The sequence below is a fragment of the Culex pipiens genome, chromosome 1 (assembly GCF_016801865.2).
Source record: "Culex pipiens pallens isolate TS chromosome 1, TS_CPP_V2, whole genome shotgun sequence".
Classification (NCBI taxonomy): domain Eukaryota; kingdom Metazoa; phylum Arthropoda; class Insecta; order Diptera; family Culicidae; genus Culex; species Culex pipiens.
The window spans coordinates 70290667-70311098 of record NC_068937.1 but is presented as its reverse complement, the minus strand read 5'-3'; the positions used below and the strand labels follow the sequence as shown (position 1 = coordinate 70311098).

General features: G+C 41.9%; 2 protein-coding genes and 1 long non-coding RNA gene across 3 annotated transcripts; 1 reads left to right on the top strand and 2 right to left on the bottom strand.

Annotated features, from left to right (window-relative positions):
• Positions 1-9733: 9733 nt before the first annotated feature.
• LOC120431145 (uncharacterized) lies at positions 9734-10657 on the bottom strand. The gene has a single exon (XM_039596286.1). The coding sequence runs from the start codon at positions 10655-10657 to the stop codon at positions 9734-9736; it is 924 nt and encodes a 307-aa protein (XP_039452220.1).
• Positions 10658-10665: 8 nt separating this feature from the next.
• Positions 10666-14925, bottom strand: LOC120431144 (uncharacterized). Its single transcript, XM_039596285.1, has one exon. It carries the CDS (start codon positions 14923-14925, stop codon positions 10666-10668), a length of 4260 nt encoding a protein of 1419 aa, XP_039452219.1.
• A 1844-nt stretch (positions 14926-16769) lies between these two features.
• On the top strand, positions 16770-20404 carry LOC120431146 (uncharacterized). The gene is made up of 4 exons (XR_005607812.2): positions 16770-18340; positions 18407-18666; positions 18741-18975; positions 19849-20404. It is a non-coding gene; the product is annotated as an uncharacterized LOC120431146 (long non-coding RNA).
• Positions 20405-20432: the final 28 nt, after the last annotated feature.

Genomic DNA, 20432 nt, shown 5'->3' with positions numbered 1-20432 from the left:
TAAATATATTTTTTTAAAAAAGAACCACACTAGAACGCAACAAGTGCTAGGATAACACTGAAATGCTAATAACTTTTTATAGAGTTATAGAGAGTCTGCTTCAATATTTTGGACATGTTGGAAAGGTCTTTCAAATATCTTTCTAAAAATGTACGACGGCTTTTTTTTTACAAAACCCATTCTTTTCATAATCTTGCGAACTTTAGTCAAAATCGTTTTTTATGCATAACTTTTGAAGTACTTTACTAAACATAATGGTATGAAAATATGACCTATGGGACCTGAAGACGGATCTAAAAACACAGATCCGGACAAAATCGGTCAAGCCAGTTCCGAGAAAAGTGAGCGAGAAAAATTTGTTTCTGAGTCGATATGTATACGTAACGTGGGTCGAGGCCTATTTAAGAAGTAATTTTTTCTAGTGATTTTATAGCCTTTCCACAATGGGTGAGGAAGGCAAAACCACTTTACATCGACGTAAAATCTATATCATTGTACAAGAAATCATGACAATTAAGAAAGCCAAAACTAACAGAAACAATTGGGTCCTAAAATTAAGCTTACATTTGTTATATTATTGTTCACAACGATAAAGCTTATTTTCCTGAGTACAATGACTCTTTGAACGACCGCAAAGAATTCTAAATTGATTTTTAATTCCATTTTTTTAAATAACTTCACGGCCCTTCTTGACAGAAAAGGTCCTACTTGACAGCTCGTTCCAAGGGGACCATAGTTGATCCATCGAAAAAATGTTGTCTTGTCAATAACTTTTTTTTTGCATTAACATGAAAAAAATGAACAGAAATGGTTTTTAATCGTGTTTTTTACCGTTGTACATGAAAATTTACACAGGGCTTTAGTACCCAATTGTCACTTACTTATCCGTTTCCGGTGTTCTATATAGATGAACTGCCAATTCTAGTATATTTTCGTGATCGTGCTTTGCAGTCAATACAGTTATTAAAAGTTTCACACATTTACACAAATGTGTTTCGAAACTACCTGGTCTGTCAATATCTGAAGATGGTATTCTCCATATTCCCTGAAAGAAAACAAAGGCTTATTATTGTACTTAAAAAACCCTAAATAGGGAGATTGGTTAGACTTTGCTAAATTGATCTGGCAACATATGTTTTGAGCCTGCCAACTCTGCCAAGTTTTGCTGGGCGTAAACGAAAATGGTCATTTGGATACACAGCATATAATCCGATGTTAAAATCGCATGAAAAGCATGCACATCACCTTCGTCAAAAATGACACTTAATATTACACACTGCACACAGCAAAAAATCCGATGGTAAAATCGCATGCAAAAGCATGCACATCACCTTCGTCAAAATAAACACTTAATATTACACACTGCATGTACAATTTTTGCAAACACAAAAAAAAAGTTGCAACCGACGGGATTCAAACCCAGCACCAACAGTAAGGACTGGCGCCTTAGCCCACTCGGCCATAAGACCGATGAAAAGTTGTAAGGATAAACGCAGATATGAGCTTGACATTTCGGTCAAGTAGGTTTCCCATACTGATGGGCTACATATTTCAGGGTGTAAAATTACATAAAATTGCATAAAATAATGCAATATTTATTTTACACCCAGGCCTTTTACACGCAGCTGGATTACTACTTTTTTAGCTGTGCATGTACAGTTTTTGTAAACACAAAAAAAGTTGCAACCGACGGGATTCATAAAGTGTTACGGCGGAAGGGCGACCGACGCGGTCAATAAACGCGATTTAAATTTACTTAATATAAAGCGCGTGTATTTACTTCGGTAACTTTTCAAGAAGTGAGGGGAAGTTAAGCTTCCCTCCAAACAGCGTTTGACAGCTAGCGCGTGCACTGGCGGCGCACTAAAGTGGGGGCACACGGGTTGCAAGGGGTTGCACACTCAATAATTCAAACCCAGCACGAACAGTAAGAACTGGAGGCTTAGCCCCTAGCTTAGCCCGCTCGGCCATCAGACCGATTAAAAATGAAAAGGATAAACGTATATATGAGCTTGACATTTCGGTCAAGTAGGTTTCCCATACTGATGGGCTACATATTTCAGGGTGTAACATTACACAGAATTTCATAAAATAATGCAAATTTTATTTCACACTAAGGCCTTTTACACGCAGCTGGATTACTACTGTTTTTGCTGTGTACTTCAAAATCACTTCGACCAGTCTCCCTATTTAGGGTCCCTAATTATACTGTATTGCCCATGAAAATGCGACATGAGCATTTTTTCAAAGAAAATTGATGCCATTCTAAAATGTTTTTAACAAACTTTTTTTTGTAGGGTCTGGGACGATTGGCTGAAAATCGTTTAGCAGAAAACGTTTTGCAGAATGAAGTTTGGCAGATATTTCGGCACAATTTTTTGGCAAAAAAAAATCTCTGGCAAACGGCAGAAAAGGACATACAGTTTCATTTGACAGAATGATATTGTGGATTTAGTTGGAAGCTGGATTTTCTGGCATCTTCTCACGGTCATTGGAAACGGTCGTGGATAGACCTGGGGATTCCCAATTGGTGTGGAAAATTTCAATTATTAGAAAAAATATGGATTAAAATTTTGATTTTTAATTGCTTCTCCGACATCATGAATATTTGTTTGAACATGCTCGCAAATTTTTTATTCAGTCGGAAAAATATTATTTTTCTTGAAAAAAGTTTGATTTTTAACCACATCACCAGAGACGCATCGAGCTCTACAGGCTCAATAAAAACTCTTTACCTGCTCTGTATGGTAGAACAGAGCTAAGCTCTGAATGGAAACATTAATATTGAATTGCATATATCTCAAAAACGATAAGTTCTAGAAAGTTGACATGTTCTAGAAAGTTGCTGGTACCAAAAAGTTCTATATTATTCTCTCAGACGTCATTACAATTTGATTGATTTTAGTTGTGCAAAACAAGAAAAAACTATTTTTTTCTAAGATACAATTGTATTGAATATTTTTGTTTTCGACAAAGTTGCTCGACTAGGTATTTTGGGCCTACTAAGCAGAGCGTACTTTTAATTTGATGTATGCTCAAAGGCTGCTAGCTTATACTATATGAATAAGTTGGTTTGTTAATGCTAATGCTCGTACTTAATCACATATTTGATAAAAATATGATTTATCGCTGTTTAAGCCCGAAAAACAAAAACATTTTTTGTCCCTATTTTAGGTCTATTGCTTCTAGGATCCGACCTTCAATGTGCATATTTTCGGCCTACCTTCTGATTGGTTGAAATCTCGAAGCACGTGGCGAGAATTTTTGACGTACGGCTCAGCCCCAGCTCGTACAGTACAGCCGCACAAGTTCGGTCAACAAAAATGCTAAATAATTGTGATGTTTTAAGCCACAAATCAACATTAGCATGATTTATTTCACCTGCATTACGTGCATAATAAGCATGAACATCATTTATATCATTCATTTAAGAGTTTAAACATAATCAACCATTTATTGCGTAGCCAAAAAGCAAGCCCGTAATATGCAAGAAAGACTGTATCATTCGAGAAGCGCACACACACTGGCACAGTTTGTAGAATTGTCAAATGTACCGAAAATATATCCATTTCTCTCCAAAATGGACGAAGCAACTTTAATCAGTTATTTTATTGATTTGGTGGCAGTTGAGTGATTGTTTTTGCAATGGGATTGTGCAACCCACCAATAAAAACACATTGTTTGTGGTTGGAGATTCGGGGGACGGCTCGCATTCATGTGCTGAGCGATGAAAATCGTGACGCCGATAAGGACGCCGAGTGTCAACAAGCGGTAAGCAAAAGTGGTGAAAATTTTGGACCTAATGGGCAAGTAGCAAATTGCCAAGAAAAAAGTGAAGAGTGATATATTTATTGCATTATTTCTAATTTACGAGGAAAACGTAAATTATTCCTGCCCACCAAAATGAAGATAATGACAGCACGAATCATTCTCAAGTGGCAGACTCCTGCTAGATTTGGTGAAAGGCACAATTTCGTTGAATTAAGTTTGGTAGACCTAAAATAGGTACTAGGCCCAAAATAGGGACAAATACCCTATTGAAGATAGATCCCACTGAGAATTTTGGCTCGAGTCTCGAGTCGATCTGGCTCTGGTAGGGTATTTGTCCCTATTTTGGGCCTAGTACCTATTTTAGGTCTACCAAACTTAATTCAACGAAATTGTGCCTTTCACCAAATCTAGCAGGAATCTGCCACTTGAGAATGATTTGTGCTGTCATTATCTTCATTTTGGTGGGCAGGAATAATTTACGTTTTCCTCGTAAATTAGAAATAATGCAATAAATATATCACTCTTCACTTTTTTCTTGGCAAATTGCTACTTGCCCATTAGGTCCAAAATTTTCACCACTTTTGCTTACCGCTTGTTGACACTCGGCGTCCTTGTCGGCGTCACGATTTTCATCGCTCAGCACATGAATGCGAGCCGTCCCCCGAATCTCCAACCACAAACAATGTGTTTTTATTGGTGGGTTGCACAATCCCATTGCAAAAACAATCACTCAACTGCCACCAAATCAATAAAATAACTGATTAAAGTTGCTTCGTCCATTTTGGAGAGAAATGGATATATTTTCGGTACATTTGACAATTCTACAAACTGTGCCAGTGTGTGTGCGCTTCTCGAATGATACAGTCTTTCTTGCATATTACGGGCTTGCTTTTTGGCTACGCAATAAATGGTTGATTATGTTTAAACTCTTAAATGAATGATATAAATGATGTTCATGCTTATTATGCACGTAATGCAGGTGAAATAAATCATGCTAATGTTGATTTGTGGCTTAAAACATCACAATTATTTAGCATTTTTGTTGACCGAACTTGTGCGGCTGTACTGTACGAGCTGGGGCTGAGCCGTACGTCAAAAATTCTCGCCACGTGCTTCGAGATTTCAACCAATCAGAAGGTAGGCCGAAAATATGCACATTGAAGGTCGGATCCTAGAAGCAATAGACCTAAAATAGGGACAAAAAATGTTTTTGTTTTTCGGGCTTAAACAGCGATAAAGCATATTTTTATCAAATATGTGATTAAGTACAAGCATTAGCATTAACAAACCAACTTATTCATATAGTATAAGCTAGGTTGCCTATAGCAGCCTTTGAGCATACATCAAATTAAAAGTACGCTCTGCTTAGTAGGCCCAAAATAGGGACAAATACCCTAGATACCGAAATAAAAAATAAAAACTATTTTTATACTATATACTGCTTGCAACAAACACAAAGCGACCGAGTCGTAGGTACAGGTAATATGAAGCATGTTTGGTTGAGATCGTCTGAAGTGAAAACTAGTATAGCAAAGCCCAAGTAACCACAAGCTCTTAATTGAAGTATTAATTCAGTACTAAATCAGCACTGGAATGTTTTGAAGTAGTAAATAAGCTTTGCAAATGCCTCAAAGTATCAAAACATTGCAGCATTATAACTGGCATTAAATCACCATTTACGCCTTGAACACGTGCTTCAAAGCATTTGATGTTTAGCAACAAAGTAACCAATCGATACGGGAAACATTTCAGCCAGGCACGCTCTTATTGATTTTATTCCTTCTCCCGTCATGCCGTTCTTATAAGCGTGCGGGCTAAGGCGCAGTTCCCGCAGAGAGTATCAGTTTTAATTTTGCGTGAACTGGGTTCAATTCCCGCTGATTGAAGTGTTTTTTTTTATATATTTTTTGTATAAAACTGCAGCCTGTAACTTTTTCAAAACATATGCCCATAGCACAAAGGACATTATCAAAAGTTCTATGGTAAATTGAATGACTTTTCTCACAAGCAAAAGTTGCTTTCCGGAAGTCTGATGCACTTTGTGAAATTTTGCCAACCGTGGACCAAGCACTCCTCGGAAAAGCAGTGTCCGTTAGTCGTTAGCCAGTGCTTGTCCCTATTAACCCCAAGCATTCCGTAATTGATTGTACTGCATTTCATTGGCTGGCCGCAATTTGCTAAGTGACTCTTAAATGATTTCCGTCCAATGAAATGACAACGGGTTTTTCTTATAATGCTGACTTAATGCTGCTATTTAGTGCCTCCCGGTTACTTGGGATGTTTTAAAAAAATCAGGCAAATGAAATCAATGAAGAGCGTTAGCTCTAAATGCTATCTATGGAATTTTGCCATTTTATTACCTTTTTGCCTTTCTTACTAAAGAAAGGTATAGGTTTTACTTTAAGCCAGGACGTAATTTCCATCTTCGTAAATATGTCGATTCAGCATGAATTTTAATCGGAAAAATCGTCAAAAAATCACACTGCATCGATTTTTGACAGAACTCGTCTATCTCCAACCCTCGAATTTTGAGAAAATAAATTCCGTGGAGGTTGAGTAATGTTCGTATGTGGTAAAATTTTGCAAAATTTTGTGTCGCGTCGTTCTCAGCTCCCATATACCCGATTTCGATTCTTCTAAATGCAGATGAAAGCTAGTGTGCTGAACCTGGGCGAGTTGCCGCGCAAATTTCTAAATATCCAGCTGTTTTCGGATGCGGCCAGACTTTTCAACAAAATACACAGTATTCAAATGAAAATATGGTAAATTTTTATCATTTTCATATCTTTTATTTATCTCAAAAATTGCATTTTTCGAGCCCTACAACCTCCCAAATTTTCATCCAGATTCATAATATGGTTCTGGAGTTAGAGCCGTTTGATTGACCTACCATAAGAAAAAAAAAATCCCTAAAAAAAGGTAAAAGCCCACCTGGTGACCTTCGCCAACATTTTTCATTTCTGATTTTATTCAAAATTTCTTTCTACATTCATAGTACAGACCATGAGTGAGCATCTGAAACAAATTCGACATCGATCGGCAATTCCGATAAATTTTTAGAACGATTTACTTTTTGCCTTTCTTACTAAAGAAAGGTATAGGTTTTACTTTAAGCCAGGACGTCATTTCCATCTTCGTAAATATGTCGATTCAGCATGAATTTTAATCGGAAAAATCGTCAAAAAATCACACTGCATCGATTTTTGACGCTCCGTCGCCAAGGCGACAAGTTGTCAAGTTGAGCTTCGAATACTGGCGCGAGAATGCTGGCGCATATATTTGCTGGCTCGACTTATACTCGTTTGTAGTAGCTTGTCTACCGATGTTTCCTAGTTCCGTAGCTTTTCGGTTTCTTTTGCCCTGTTTGTTTTTGCATAACTGTCCAATGTTTATTTAAAAACTTTTGTGACATGTGACATGTCCTCATCCGGCTACAATCTATTTGTTTTCCGTGTGCTCCGAAAATCGCCTAAAAGTAGACTTAATTTTTTCGTGATTTCGTAAGTTTATTTAACAGGGTTCATTGGATTCCAATAGGAGCTTTCTAAGCTTTTCATCGTTTATATCGTTTTCAAAGTTTTCAATGCTGGCGACACCAATGGCTTTCTACCTAAGGTACTCGTGATTGAGTGTGTAGTGGTGCGGTTGTAAAAATAGTTATCTCTGACTCTGTCACATTCGTAGAAGCTGAATGGCTATCTTCCCTGCACCGTGCGGCACACGCGGTTCACTTATACCACGGTTTTTCTTTGCGCCTACCGCGGTGTGCGTTGTCACTGGCGCATGTGAAGCTTGCTATGCTCGCGTTTGTCATAAACGCTTGTTTGATTAAGAAGATGTACGATTAAAAATATTCTTTTGGTGAAAATGGCGTTTTTTGTTTCTTTTGGAAATCATATCATTTATAATACTTTGCTTTCATCATAAGACTTTCTTCTTCTTCTAAACAAAGTCAATGTTATGAATTGAAAGAAGTTCTACCATCATTATATTCTTTAGTAAGAAAGGCTCTATCTCACCCCAGGTGGGATTAAATCGGGTTTTTTTTTAAAAAGCATTCGAAATTAAATGAAAAAAATACATTTCTTTTAAATTATTTTCAAGCAAGGAAATAAAAAAAGAACAATAAAAAGGCAAAATTCCATTCAGAGCATTCAGAACATAGACATTTTACTGATTTTCTTGCTTGAAAAATTAAAAAAATATTTAGAATACAGATAATAAAATGGCAAAATACCATAGAGAGCATTCAGAGCTTGAACACTTTACTGATTCCTTTGCTTGAAAAATAAAAAAATAGAATACAGGTAATAAAATGGATTTTTTAAGAGCTTAAACTCTTTACTGATTTTCTTGCTTAAACAAATAGTTATAATACAGGTAATAAAATGGCAAATGTCCAAAGAGAGCATTTAGAGCTAAAAACTCTTCACTGCACTATGGGCCGTCTCCATACAAACAGGCGGCCAAATTATTTTTTTGCTTTTTAAATGTTTTTTTCATACAAATTTGGGTAATTGTATGGTATTGAAATGATATACGTCGATTTTAATGACTTTTCATGTTTTTCAATAGTTGATTGTTTATAATAAATAGTCTTTTCATACATTTGCAAGTGCAAAAGAATTGCGTATATATTGTATTGCAAGTTTATATTATTAAATTATGGATAAGCTAATACATCCCCACTTTAAGGACACAACCCCTCCCTTAACTTTCTTTCACCCCCCCCCCCTCCCATCCTCCCCTCCAACAAAACTTTGTTAAGCGTAATAAATCCATTTAAAGTCAAATATTTATTATTTACTGCTGTGTGTTTCTTTTTGTGAGTCCATGCCATATAACTTGAGACCCACCCCCACGCCCCACCTACCCTTTACGGGCATAAATTGCGAAAATTTGAATTGTTAAATCAAATAACAGAAAAATTAATTTTATTCAAAATATTGATTATGAAGTAAAACGATAAAAAACAAAACATATTCTTACTAATCCTGATGTTCTTGTTCATGAAAATTCATTTGATTATAGAGTTTCTGACGGCTTCAGGATATGTTAAAGGTACTTTTTATGATGTTTTGTACTAACCAACATAGAACTTAAATGTGGATCAGTTTCATGGATTGATCGCAGAAATTCATCATGCTATGTCAATATTTTGCTGAATACTTTTTCGGTATCAAACTGAGATTCTCCAATTTCGCTTGAGAAACTTCGGTACGAATACCTTATTTCGACTAAGGTACTCAATTTTAAATGTAGGCAACAGAAAATTCCAATAAAGTCATTTCGAACTTCTTGAAACCAGGTATTGATTTTTGAAGCGACGATGCCCACGAAGTAGGTAGCAAAGCAAGTGAAATAAACGGGCGCATATGTAGATTGCAGCAAATTTTGATAAAACGTAAATGTTCAAAATGGCATATCTCCGAAAACGCAAAAAATCGCAGGCTGGAAATTACAGCAATGTTAGATTATGATCCAATCTTTTAAGTGATCTTAGTTTCATGTTTAGCATCGGTTAGCAAAAAAAGTACTCGATTAACAAACACAAAAAATAAGTTTTGTCAAAAAAATGCTCCAGTTATACGATGAAAACTTCAGTTTTTAGTTTGGAAATAACATAACATTATCTGTCAATAGTTTATGTTTAACGTAGAACTTGGACTTGGTCGCTGGACCCGGAACGGACACGAAATAAAACACGCCGGAATAACTAACTAACTTCCGCTTTTATTCTTCCTTTTGCTTCGCGTGTTTCAACAAGACTGATGCTGATGAACGCCGATTTTTCTTTTTCTTGAACCTTCCTTTCGTCGCTTGCTTTCTCGAACCTTCCATCCGCCGTTAACGGCGCGTCAAAACACAGCTGAACGAGATGCGCAGGGTTGTGCATCACGCTGGTTGGGGAAATATGGCAGTGCAACCAGAACATACTCCCCCACCATGAGGCACCTGTGCCTCAATCAGTTGGTAGTACACAGATCTTTTGAACGGGGCGCAAGTACTCCGCTTGACCTCGTCGCAGCGTTACCGTCCGGACCACTCCAGATGCGTCCGGGTGCAGCTTCACAATCCTGGCCAACTCCCACTGAGTCGGCGGTGCGTTGTCGTTTTTGACCAGCACCAGCTGATCCTCCTTTACGTTGGTCTCGGTCGTCCTCCACTTCGTTCTTGGCTGCAGGTGAGCGAGATATTCATCACGCCAACGGCTCCAAATATCCGTCGTATGTCTGTGTACCAATTGCCACTTGTCCAAGCGGTTCATCGGGAGGTGCTGCACACCTGGTTCTGGGATGAGGTTTAGCGGTTGTCCAACTAAGAAGTGACCAGGTGTCAATGCTTCGTAGCTATCCGGGTCCACCGAAAGTGGGCACAACGGACGTGAATTGAGGCATGCCTCTACTTGCGTCAGCACCGTTGAAAGTTCCTCAAATGTAGCTGCGTCGGATCCTAGCACCGCGACCAGATGCTTCTTTGCACTCTTTACCGCGGCCTCCCAGAGCCCACCACGGTGCGGTGCTGATGGTGGATTGAACACCCATTTGATGCCCAAATTAGTCAGGAACCGGTTAGCAGCTACGTTGTGCTTCTCCAGCGCACCTCGAATCTCCTTCAGCCACGTGTCTGCTCCCACAAAGTTTGTGCCGCAGTCGGACCACATCTCGTTCGGGTGCGAACGCCTCGATACGAACCGCTTCAGTGCGCCAATGAAGGTGTTGGTAGATAAATCACTGGCGAGTTCCAAATGGACGGCCTTTGTGGCCATGCACACGAAAACTACGATGTATCCCTTTGTGGTCTTTACGCCTCGCACGCAGGATGCGTGAACTTTCACGGGACCTGCGTAATCCACGCCGACGTGCGCAAATGCTCTAGTCCCCATCACTCGAGTCACAGGCAGGCTGCCCATGAGTTGCGAAGCCGTCCTTCCCTTGAGCCGCACGCACCGGGCGCAACCCTGAACCGCTTGACGAACAGCTGCTTGTAGTCCAAGCTGCCCGGCAAGATGATGGGGTGCTTGACATCGTACGGATGCGAGGAGTTCTGAAGCCGCCCTCCTACTCGCATTGTGCCTTGGCCATCAAGAAACGGATGAAGAGCAGATAGCTTGTCCTTGGCCGGGAGTTCCTCGCCTTTCAGTAGCAGCTGAATTTCCTTCTCGTACGCGTCGTGTTGTGCAAGTCGAGCCAACTGAGCTTTCGCATCGTAAATTTCGTTTGGGGACAGACCTGGTTCCAAGGTTGCATCTTCAGACTTGAGTGCCAACAGAAATCGATTGACGTACGCCAGTGTACGTACAATGAGCGTGTAGCTCGACCGCCGTGCCAACAGCCGTGACTCGATGCTGTAGTCCGTTCGGATGACCATTGCAGTACTGTGCAACACCTTGAGCTGGCGGGTTTCCAACAGGTCCTCGTCGTCTATCGGTTCGAGTGGTACGTTCTTCCAGCTGTCATCCTTCGAGTTCATCTCCTTGGGCCCATGGGGCCACATAGGGTGAGCTACCAGCTCAGCTGGGGTGAGCCCACGAGAGGCGCAGTCTGCCGGGTTGTTCTCGCTTCGCACGTGGCTCCAGCGATCACGTGGCAGCACTTCGAGAATGGCCGACGTACGATTGGCCACATACGTCTTCCACTTGCGTGGGTGCGCGGATAGCCAGTGAAGAACAATGCTGCTGTCCGTGTATGCGTAGAGTTCCACCTCGAGATGCGAAAGCGCCTGCACTATCGCCAGCATCAGATTTGCCAGAAGAGTCCCACCGTTTAACTCCAGTCTGGGCACGCACACTTGGCGTATCGGCGCCACCTTCGTCTTAGCTGCCAGTAGGTTCATCTCCGCTTGCCCAGTTTCGTCAGGTTCCCTCGCATACACCACCGCCGAGTACGCCGCTTCCGATGCATCCGAAAACCCGTGCAGCTCGATCTTGCCGTCCTTGTTGGGTGCGAATCGCCGGATGCGTATCTGTTCCAGGAGGTGTAGCGTCTCCTTGATCTCCTTCCACGCTGGTTCAACAGTAGCTGGCAGACCATCGTCCCAAGAGAGTTCGCAGAGCCACAAGTGTTGGTACAAAATCTTGATTTTAATGGTCACGGGTGCCAGCCATCCAAACGGGTCAAACAGCTTGGAAGAATCCGAAAGTAGCTGTCGTTTGGTGTTGACACTGTTCGGGCTGAGGTTGACCTTGAACGAGAATTCGTCCTCCTTGGGATGCCACAAAATTCCAAGTGCCTTGACCGCGTTCGCTCGTTCGTCCAGATTCACCTCAACCGGCGTCTGGTCTGTCTCCGCCGCGTGTTGAAGTAGCTCCGGGCAATTCGTGGTCCATTTCCGCAGGTGGAAACCAGCGGACTCCAGAATCTCCACGACTTGGCTCTTCAACTCCTTCGCCCGCTGCACCGTTTGTGCTCCGGAGAGAAAATCGTCGACGTACGTGTCCAACTCGATCTTCTGGACCGCCTCCGGATACTTGAGTTTGAACTCGCTGGCTGCTTGCTTCATCGATTCGATTGCCAAGTACGGAGCGCACTTGGTGCCGTAAGTAACGGTGCACAGCCGGTAGTGCTTGATGGGTTGGTCCTCCGTTTCGCGGAACACGATCCGCTGATAGTTCCGGTCCGCTGGATGCACCCACACCTGTCGGTACATCTTTTCAGCATCTGCCGTAAACGCCACCTTGTAGGTTCGAAAGCGCAGAAACACAGAGAACAGCTCCTGGTTCACGTTGGGTCCTGCAAGCAGCCTGTCATTGAGAGACACTCCGGTCGACGTTGCACAGGAGGCGTCGAAAACCACTCGCAATTTTGTTGTCGTGCTGTCCTTGACGACGGCGTGGTGAGGTAGATAGCAACACTTTCCAGCTTCTACTTCCACCTCGTTCGCTGGCACCTCTTCCATGTGCCCCAGGGCCTGGTACTCGGTGAGGAAATCGGAGTAAAGCTTGTGGAACTCCGAATCACTCCGGAAACGCCTTTCCATTGATCGCAATCGTTTGATGGCTGGACCCAGCGATTCCCCAAGCGCCGGTTTCGACTCGTCAAACGGCAATCGTACGATGAAACGTCCATCTTTCTCCCGTGAAAGCGTGGACTTGAAAAACTCGGCGGCCGCTTCTTCAGATGGAGTAAGTTGCGCCGGTTTCGGAATCTCTTCCTGCTCCCAAAACATCCGCAAGGTGCGGTTGATGTCTAACTCTGCGTGAAGATTGACTATCGAGACGTTGGCTTGGATACGATGCGTGTAGATGGCTTGATTCCCGGACACAATCCACCCGAAGATTGTGTTCTGCGCAACAGGAACCCCTCCGTCGTCCTTGACTTGCCCCGGCCGCAATAGAGCAAGAAAGACATCACATCCCAGGATCAAATCAATCGGCCCCGGCCGCTGATACGCCGGATCAGCGAGGAAATCTTGAACATCTCTGTCCAAGAGGCTTGGATGCACCTGGCAGAGCTGCGTTGGGAGTGTGGACGTCAGTTTCCCCATGACGTAGGCCATCGTCTGTAGTACGCTTGTATCGTCGAACCGGTTGGCAATTTCGAGCTTCACCACTCCTCGCGTTGTTCCAGCGGCTTGTTGCCCCATACCGGTGACCGCCACCTTTCCGTTGGCACGTGGCAGTCCGAGTTTGCTAACGCAGGACTCCGAGATCAACGATGCTTCGGAACCGGAATCGACGAGTGCCCGTGCTTGAATCAGACGGCCGTCAACTCCCCGAATGCGGATGATGGCTGTGGGCAGAATGAACGCTTTCCGTGGCACATCCGCTGGCACTTGCGCCACCATCGTGACGACAGGATCGATCGTGGAGTTTTCTTCCGTTGCGCTCTCGTTCACCACTTGTCTCACCGTACTTTTCGGGCACAACAACGTGTGGTGACGCTGTTTGCAGTCCGCATTCCGGCACACTGATTTCGAACTGCAGGACTTGGCAATGTGTGACGATCGCAAACAGTTGTAACACAACTTTTCCTGTGCCACCAGATCCCGTTTGCACTGCAGGTCCATCTTCCTAAATTCGTCACACTGGTACAACGGATGTTCTTTGGAACATTTCGCGCACTTTTCCTCCACCGCCGCCGAGTATAACGACTGCACTTTCTTCTCCGACGGCGGTTTCTTCGTGGTCTCCTTCTTGGGACCGTTCGGCGACACCTTCTTCGAAAACGCTGAGCAGGTTTCCAGCGCATCGCACCGGTTGCCCAAAAATTTCAGGAAGTCGTCCAACGAGGGGTTGTCCACTTCGACAATACGTTGCGCCCACAGGGAACGCGTTTCATCGTCGAGCTTTTCCAGCAGAATGTGGATAAGCCACGGATCTCGTGTGTTGAACTCAGCTCCAAGTGCGTTGAGTTGACGCACGACCTCATCGGAAGTCGTGGCGAGCTTTCGAAGTTTGCCGGAAACTGCTTCTTCCACCGCCGGTTGTTCCACGAACTCTCGAACCAAGGCAAATACGGTGAACTTTTTCTTGTCGTAGTAGTCCGTGAGAGCTGTCCATGCCTCCTCGTAGTGGGCATCCGAGATCGAGTACCGACCTACTAGCTGCTGCGCGAACCCGTCCACATACGACACCAAGTACTGCATCTTCAGCGACGGTCTCAAATCGTTCCGGTTGTGAATGGTCGTGGTGTAGATGTCTTTGAAAGAGCTCCAGTGCTTCCGTTCCCCGCTGAACTTTGGCACGTCGATCGCCGGAAGTCTAACGTTCGGTACGTTGTTCCCCGCCGTCTCCAGATTTCCACCTGCATTCCCCGAACGCTCCATCATGGTACGCTGAGTGTTCAGCAGTAGTCGCATCGCTTCGCGCAGTTCGCCGTTTCCATCGATCACCGTGTGGCCACTATCCGTAGAACCTGTTTCATCCGGATTGTTGTCAACGATGTACTTTTCCCAAAGGTTCCGTGCAGCGTAGTACGATTCGTTAAATTCCTCCCGATAGTCGTGGACTGAGGCAATGACCTCCGGATTCTCTTGCTCCTGTTCGATGCTCTCCTGTGTCAGCCGGAACTTTCCGGCGAGTTCTTTGAGCAGCTCCAGCCGATCCGTCGCTTCTCCAATGGACGCTTTCCGTTCGCCGAGCTTTTCGGCCGCTGCAAGCTCCCTTTTCACCTGCGCAAGCTGCGCATTTCGGACCCGTTCCAGTTTGTCCATGTTCACCGGTTCCCGACTATCCGGACTTGAAGGACCATATGTTTAACGTAGAACTTGGACTTGGTCGCTGGACCCGGAACGGACACGAAATAAAACACGCCGGAATAACTAACTAACTTCCGCTTTTATTCTTCCTTTTGCTTCGCGTGTTTCAACAAGACTGATGCTGATGAACGCCGATTTTTCTTTTTCTTGAACCTTCCTTTCGTCGCTTGCTTTCTCGAACCTTCCATCCGCCGTTAACGGCGCGTCAAAACACAGCTGAACGAGATGCGCAGGGTTGTGCATCACGCTGGTTGGGGAAATATGGCAGTGCAACCAGAACAGTTTAAAAGCTTATATCATCACCTTTCCAATGATGTATAATTGTCCTAATAAAATATTTAAAATGGCTGAGCTATGTTAAAATTAAACAATCAGCCTTTTTACGAAAAACGCTAGTTTTTTACTCCATTTTTTGACTTTCAGCTTGCGTATCTCCGTAACGAACAAACTTACAGCTTTGAAAATTTGGATTTTTCTTAGTTAGAATGTTTACTTTCGAGAAAAAATACCAAAAAATATTTGGAGAAGGTCACTTTTTTGAAACTTGGCCACCCAATGTACCATAGTGCGTTGGCTAAGGCTTTCCATGTTGACCGGTTCATATTGCATGTCAAAACTTTCTTTGAGGCGATTCTACTCAGACCCAATCCGGAACCAATCACCTTGCCCAAGTAACATTTTAGGCTTTATCAAAGCTGTCACAACCGCTATAAAACCTATCAGCCAAAACCAACATTAAAACCCCTTAGTCGTAACAAACTCCCCAGAACCTTGATAAACCCCACTTAAAACCCAAAAGGACCTCCGCAAAAGGTTGTTACGGCCTATTTATAAAACCTACATAGGAGTTCAAGGCTTTACAACTGAATCCTAACAACATCCTCAAAGCCTTGATAAAACCTTTGTTAAAACCTGGTCAGGAGTTATCGAAAAATGACATTTCATACGTCTTTAAACGTCTTATGCCAAATAGGTTTTATTTTGGCAAAAAATAAGTCTTCGTCTTGCCAAATGAAATTATGGAGATGGTTGTCAAAAATGGCTATGATAAATAATAGATATTAGAGGTAATCCAAATAATTTGAATGCTTATTTCTCACAATTGATGGCTCAAATTCAGCTGCGGTTGAAATTTTATTGATAAATGTAGGGGAGATAGAGCCAAAAAATTCAACTCGCTTCATCAAAAATAAATATTTTGTAATCATAGTGTTTAATGTTAAAAAATATTTTATTGCAATTCTTTGAAAAAAATGTTCAAAATATTTTTAAACATCTATCGCTATATAAATCATACCAGAAATTCAGCATAAATGTGTGTTTTCATCAAATTTAAATCAAATTTTTCAGTTTTCTATTTTTTCAATCAAGATGGCGGTCAATCATATTCAATCAGAGCACGCGTCTGGCGCCATATTTATGTACTGCTATTTGGCCGCGATAAATGCTCTTTAAGGAGCTTATGGTTTTAAGTGAGCTTTTTACATGCCTAATGGCACTTGACAGCTACAACACCCTAGGTTTTAACAAAGCATGCGATAAAACCGTTTGGCATGGCATTGCATGGGTCTCGTGGCGCAGGGGTAGCGGCTTCGGCTGCCGATCCCGATGATGCTATGAGACGCGGGTTCGATTCCCGCCTTATCCACTGAGCTTCTATCGGATGGTGAAGTAAAACGTCGGTCCCGGTTTCTCCTGTCTCGTCAGAGGCGCTGGAGCAGAAATCCCACGTTAGAGGAAGGCCATGCCCCGGGGGGCGTAGTGCCAATAGTTTCGTTTAGTTTCGTTTCGTTTTGCCATCTGGTTTTCAAGCCTCTGTTAAAACTTTCATAAAACCTTATTGAAAGCCAGTCGGCTTTTATTTCCACCCGGTTTTATGTCCGAGGCATAAAACCCTGTTAGAACCTATTAATTAGCTCTTGCTTGTTGGTTGCGGTGAATGCCCAAATAAAACTATTAGGCAATCAAGATGCTACAATAAACCCTTAATAAAACTTGGTGGTGGCTAGTTGGTTTAAAAATGTTACTTGGGTGAGCTGGCTTGCCGCTCTACCGGGCAAAAAATACTACCCCCCTGAAATAGACGCCGTGCAAGAACTTTGATAAATCCAAACTCCAACAAATAGACTCCTGGGTAATAGGCGGTTAGCGCAAAAAAAGGAGGCGCTGGTTTTGGCGAAACGTTTGTCACAATAGAAAATTGCCATAGAGCTTTATGACAAAATTTAACCTCACTTTATTTTCGTGTACGTACACGCAATACATACGCACGTAGATTGCTCTATTTTTGACCTTTGAACTAATAGATCCTAGGCATTTACAAGCTGCAATGCAAATTTGAATTGGAGATCTTTTCCCCGAGCCATGGGCATGGCCACAAACAAAAAATTGCAATGCTTCAAAATTATAATATAACAGAAATTTTATGTAGTTCTCTATAATTTGATAAGTTTTTATGATATTTTTTGGTAAAGTTTAGATTTTAGCTTTAAAAAAATAACAAATTAAAAAAAATAGCTCAGAAAAATATGTAAAATCATTTGAAAGCCTGTAACTCTTTTAATATATAAACTAAAAAAGAATGATTCCAGAAAATTAAACAATGAATTTCGCTTCTTGAAATTCTCAAGTAAAACGTGAGATTTACAAACTCGTTTTGTTCAATATGTCAAATTCTCTTTGCTGCAAAAGTCTCTGATGACATACACCAATTGAGTTCCAAAATTAAGTTTGAATTTCGGATTTTCTTTTTCACAGCGATAAATCTTATTTTTGATTATTAAAACAATTTTTAAGTACGCCAAACGTGTTTATGGCAAATTAAGCCAAACAATGTCAATGAGTTTGAAAACAAATAGTGTGTCCTACTCACTCCTAATGTAAACATCCATTGACGAGAGCATTGGCCCACTTACATTATTTAGCTTGAAATCTGGATAGGGAGCGTTCTTTTATTATGTAAAGCAAAAAAATGGGTTTTCCCCCTTCCCCTCGTAACAAAATATTCATTCCAATTTCTTTTTTTGTGTGTATCGAGCGTAACAAGGCCCCTCCCCCCAACTGCGTTACGTAATAAAAGAACGTTCCCAAAGGTACCTAAAAATGCATCACATTCCCATGAACATTACAATTTACACCCGCTTTAAATGTTAAACCCGTTTCTAACTCCGACAATGGTTGAAGGGGTCGACATTCAGCTATGTCGGCGTCGACCAGAATTTTATGAGAAACGTCAAAGCCAAGTAAAAATAAGACAGAAAAGTGTGAGACTGAAAGTTTTTGTGCAGTCGGATGACCACCGGGAAAACTAAACCTGTGGACCGACCGGAAGGAGGAAGAACCGCAAAGCAGCTGATGATGAAAACCATTAGTAAGTAATTAGAAATCGTTTTTTTCACGTCAAAATTTGATAAGAAATCTCTGTTTTATTTTCCAGGGGAACCTGTCACGCAATTCCTAAAAGTCAACCATGTCCAGGAACGAAGATGTTTCGAAATACCTGGCCAAAAAGCGGTTCAGGAAGAGTTCATTTAGGTGAGAAGATAGTGTGCTCCAAGACTTCAAATTACGGAACCGCCGGAAGTACGCCAAAAAAAATCGCGACCGCCCAATTCGATTACAGCGGTGGTGCCAGAAGAAGTTCTAGTCGCAGCTTGGGGGAGATCCTTCAGAATTGATCTCGAACGTTTTCTGAAGGTAAGTAAGATCAGCTCTCTATTCAAATCGCTAAAAATAAACACCTTGATAAATTTTGTCACATCTACTTCCAGTTCGAATTGATTCTTTGTGAACATTGTCCGCGCGTAAGTCACTTCCTACAACTTCTTTCCACTGCGCTGAGACACTTTCGAATCAAGAGCCAGCCAGCGATGACGATGCCAAATTCGACTACAGATCTGCATCAGTCGGTCATTTTTAATGTTCTTGAGCGTAGGCAACTTACGGAGAGCTGAGCAATAGCAGCTAGTAGATTTCAATCTGAATGATCAGTATTTGTGTGTTTGTGTGTGTGTGTGTGTGTGTGTGTGTGTGTGTGTGTGTGTGTGTGTGTGTGTGTGTGTGTGTGTGTGTGTGTGTGTGTGTGTGTGTGTGTGTGTGTGTGTGTGTGTGTGTGTGTGTGTGTGTGTGTGTGTGTGAGTTATTATTCAGCAGGGCTGATTTCTAGGTTAGTCAAGGGTAGTCACCGACTAACCAGTTTTTTCAAAAAAATAAAAAAATAATCTAATTTAAAAAAATATTTTTTAAAAATTTACTGCGCCCTCGTAAAAACACTACACCGCCCTCAGGAGGGCGCTGAGTCCGAAAATTGCACTTTGCAAATTTGCCAAGTTGCTAATTTGTGCTGCGCCTCAATGACAGTGTTATGCCGCCCCCAGGAAGGCGCTAGGGGGGTAAGTCAACAATTTCCATTGAAAAAAACGCCCTCAGAGGGCGCCTAGGCACCCAGGTACCAAAATTTGCAAAATAAAAAAAATCGCCCTGGGAAGATCAGGGCTGATTTCTAGGTTAGTCAAGGGTAGTCACCGACTAACCAGTTTTAAAAAAAAAAAATAATTTAATTTAAAAAATATTTTAAAAAAAATTACTGCGCTCTCGTAAAAACATTACACCGCCCTCAGGAGGGCGCTGAGTCCGAAAATTGCACTTTGCAAATTTGCCAAGTTGCTAATTTGTGCTGCGCCTCAATGACAGTGTTATGCCGCCCCCAGGAAGGCGCTAGGGGGGTAAGTCAACAATTTCCATTGAAAAAAAACGCCCTCAGAGGGCGCCTAGGCACCCAGGTACCAAAATTTGCAAAATAAAAAAAATCGCCCTGGGAAGAATATTCAGGTTGAGCTTAAAGTATCAATTTTTTAATGTGAGATCTTTTCATTTTAGGTTTTATTCCACCGATGTCTGGCCATCTAAGACAAAGTCATCTTAAAACGAAAATCTTCAACTTTTCGAGATCCTTTGCGAGACGCGTCACATGATTACAACCTTAGTAAAGCTTAACTTCAAATGAGTAAGTTTCAGTTTGCTTCGACATAAAAATCACAGACTGTAAGTAGGAAAAAATCTCACATGTATGGCAAGTTATGGATTTGACCCCTTTTTTTCAATTCAATTTGCTGTTTTTTGACTTTAGTTGATGCTTTTCGGTGATCATCAACTAAAGCCAAAAAATAAAAATTCTCGGTAATCAAACACGATTCAATTTGCAGATTCTCACTTTATAAAGAAATATTTTGCAAAATTTTCAATAGATACTTGCTTCTCACTTCCACTAGTTAATATGCCAACAAAAGGTTTACGATGGAAATTCCTGTGGTTACCTTCCAGAATAAAATTACTTTACTCCGTTGAATTTGGAATTCGATAATCCGAGAGAATGATGGTCTCGAGTCGAGAGAATAGTGGTACCATTCACGGACGCAGAGAACACAGCTCGAGATGGGCGATAGAACTATTCTCTCGAGGTT

Excerpts from the sequence above, each read along its gene's own strand:
- LOC120431145 (XM_039596286.1), bottom strand. The coding sequence starts at position 10,657 with ATGGGGACTAGAGCATTTGCGCACGTCGGCGTGGATTACGCAGGTCCC.
- LOC120431144 (XM_039596285.1), bottom strand. The coding sequence starts at position 14,925 with ATGGACAAACTGGAACGGGTCCGAAATGCGCAGCTTGCGCAGGTGAAA.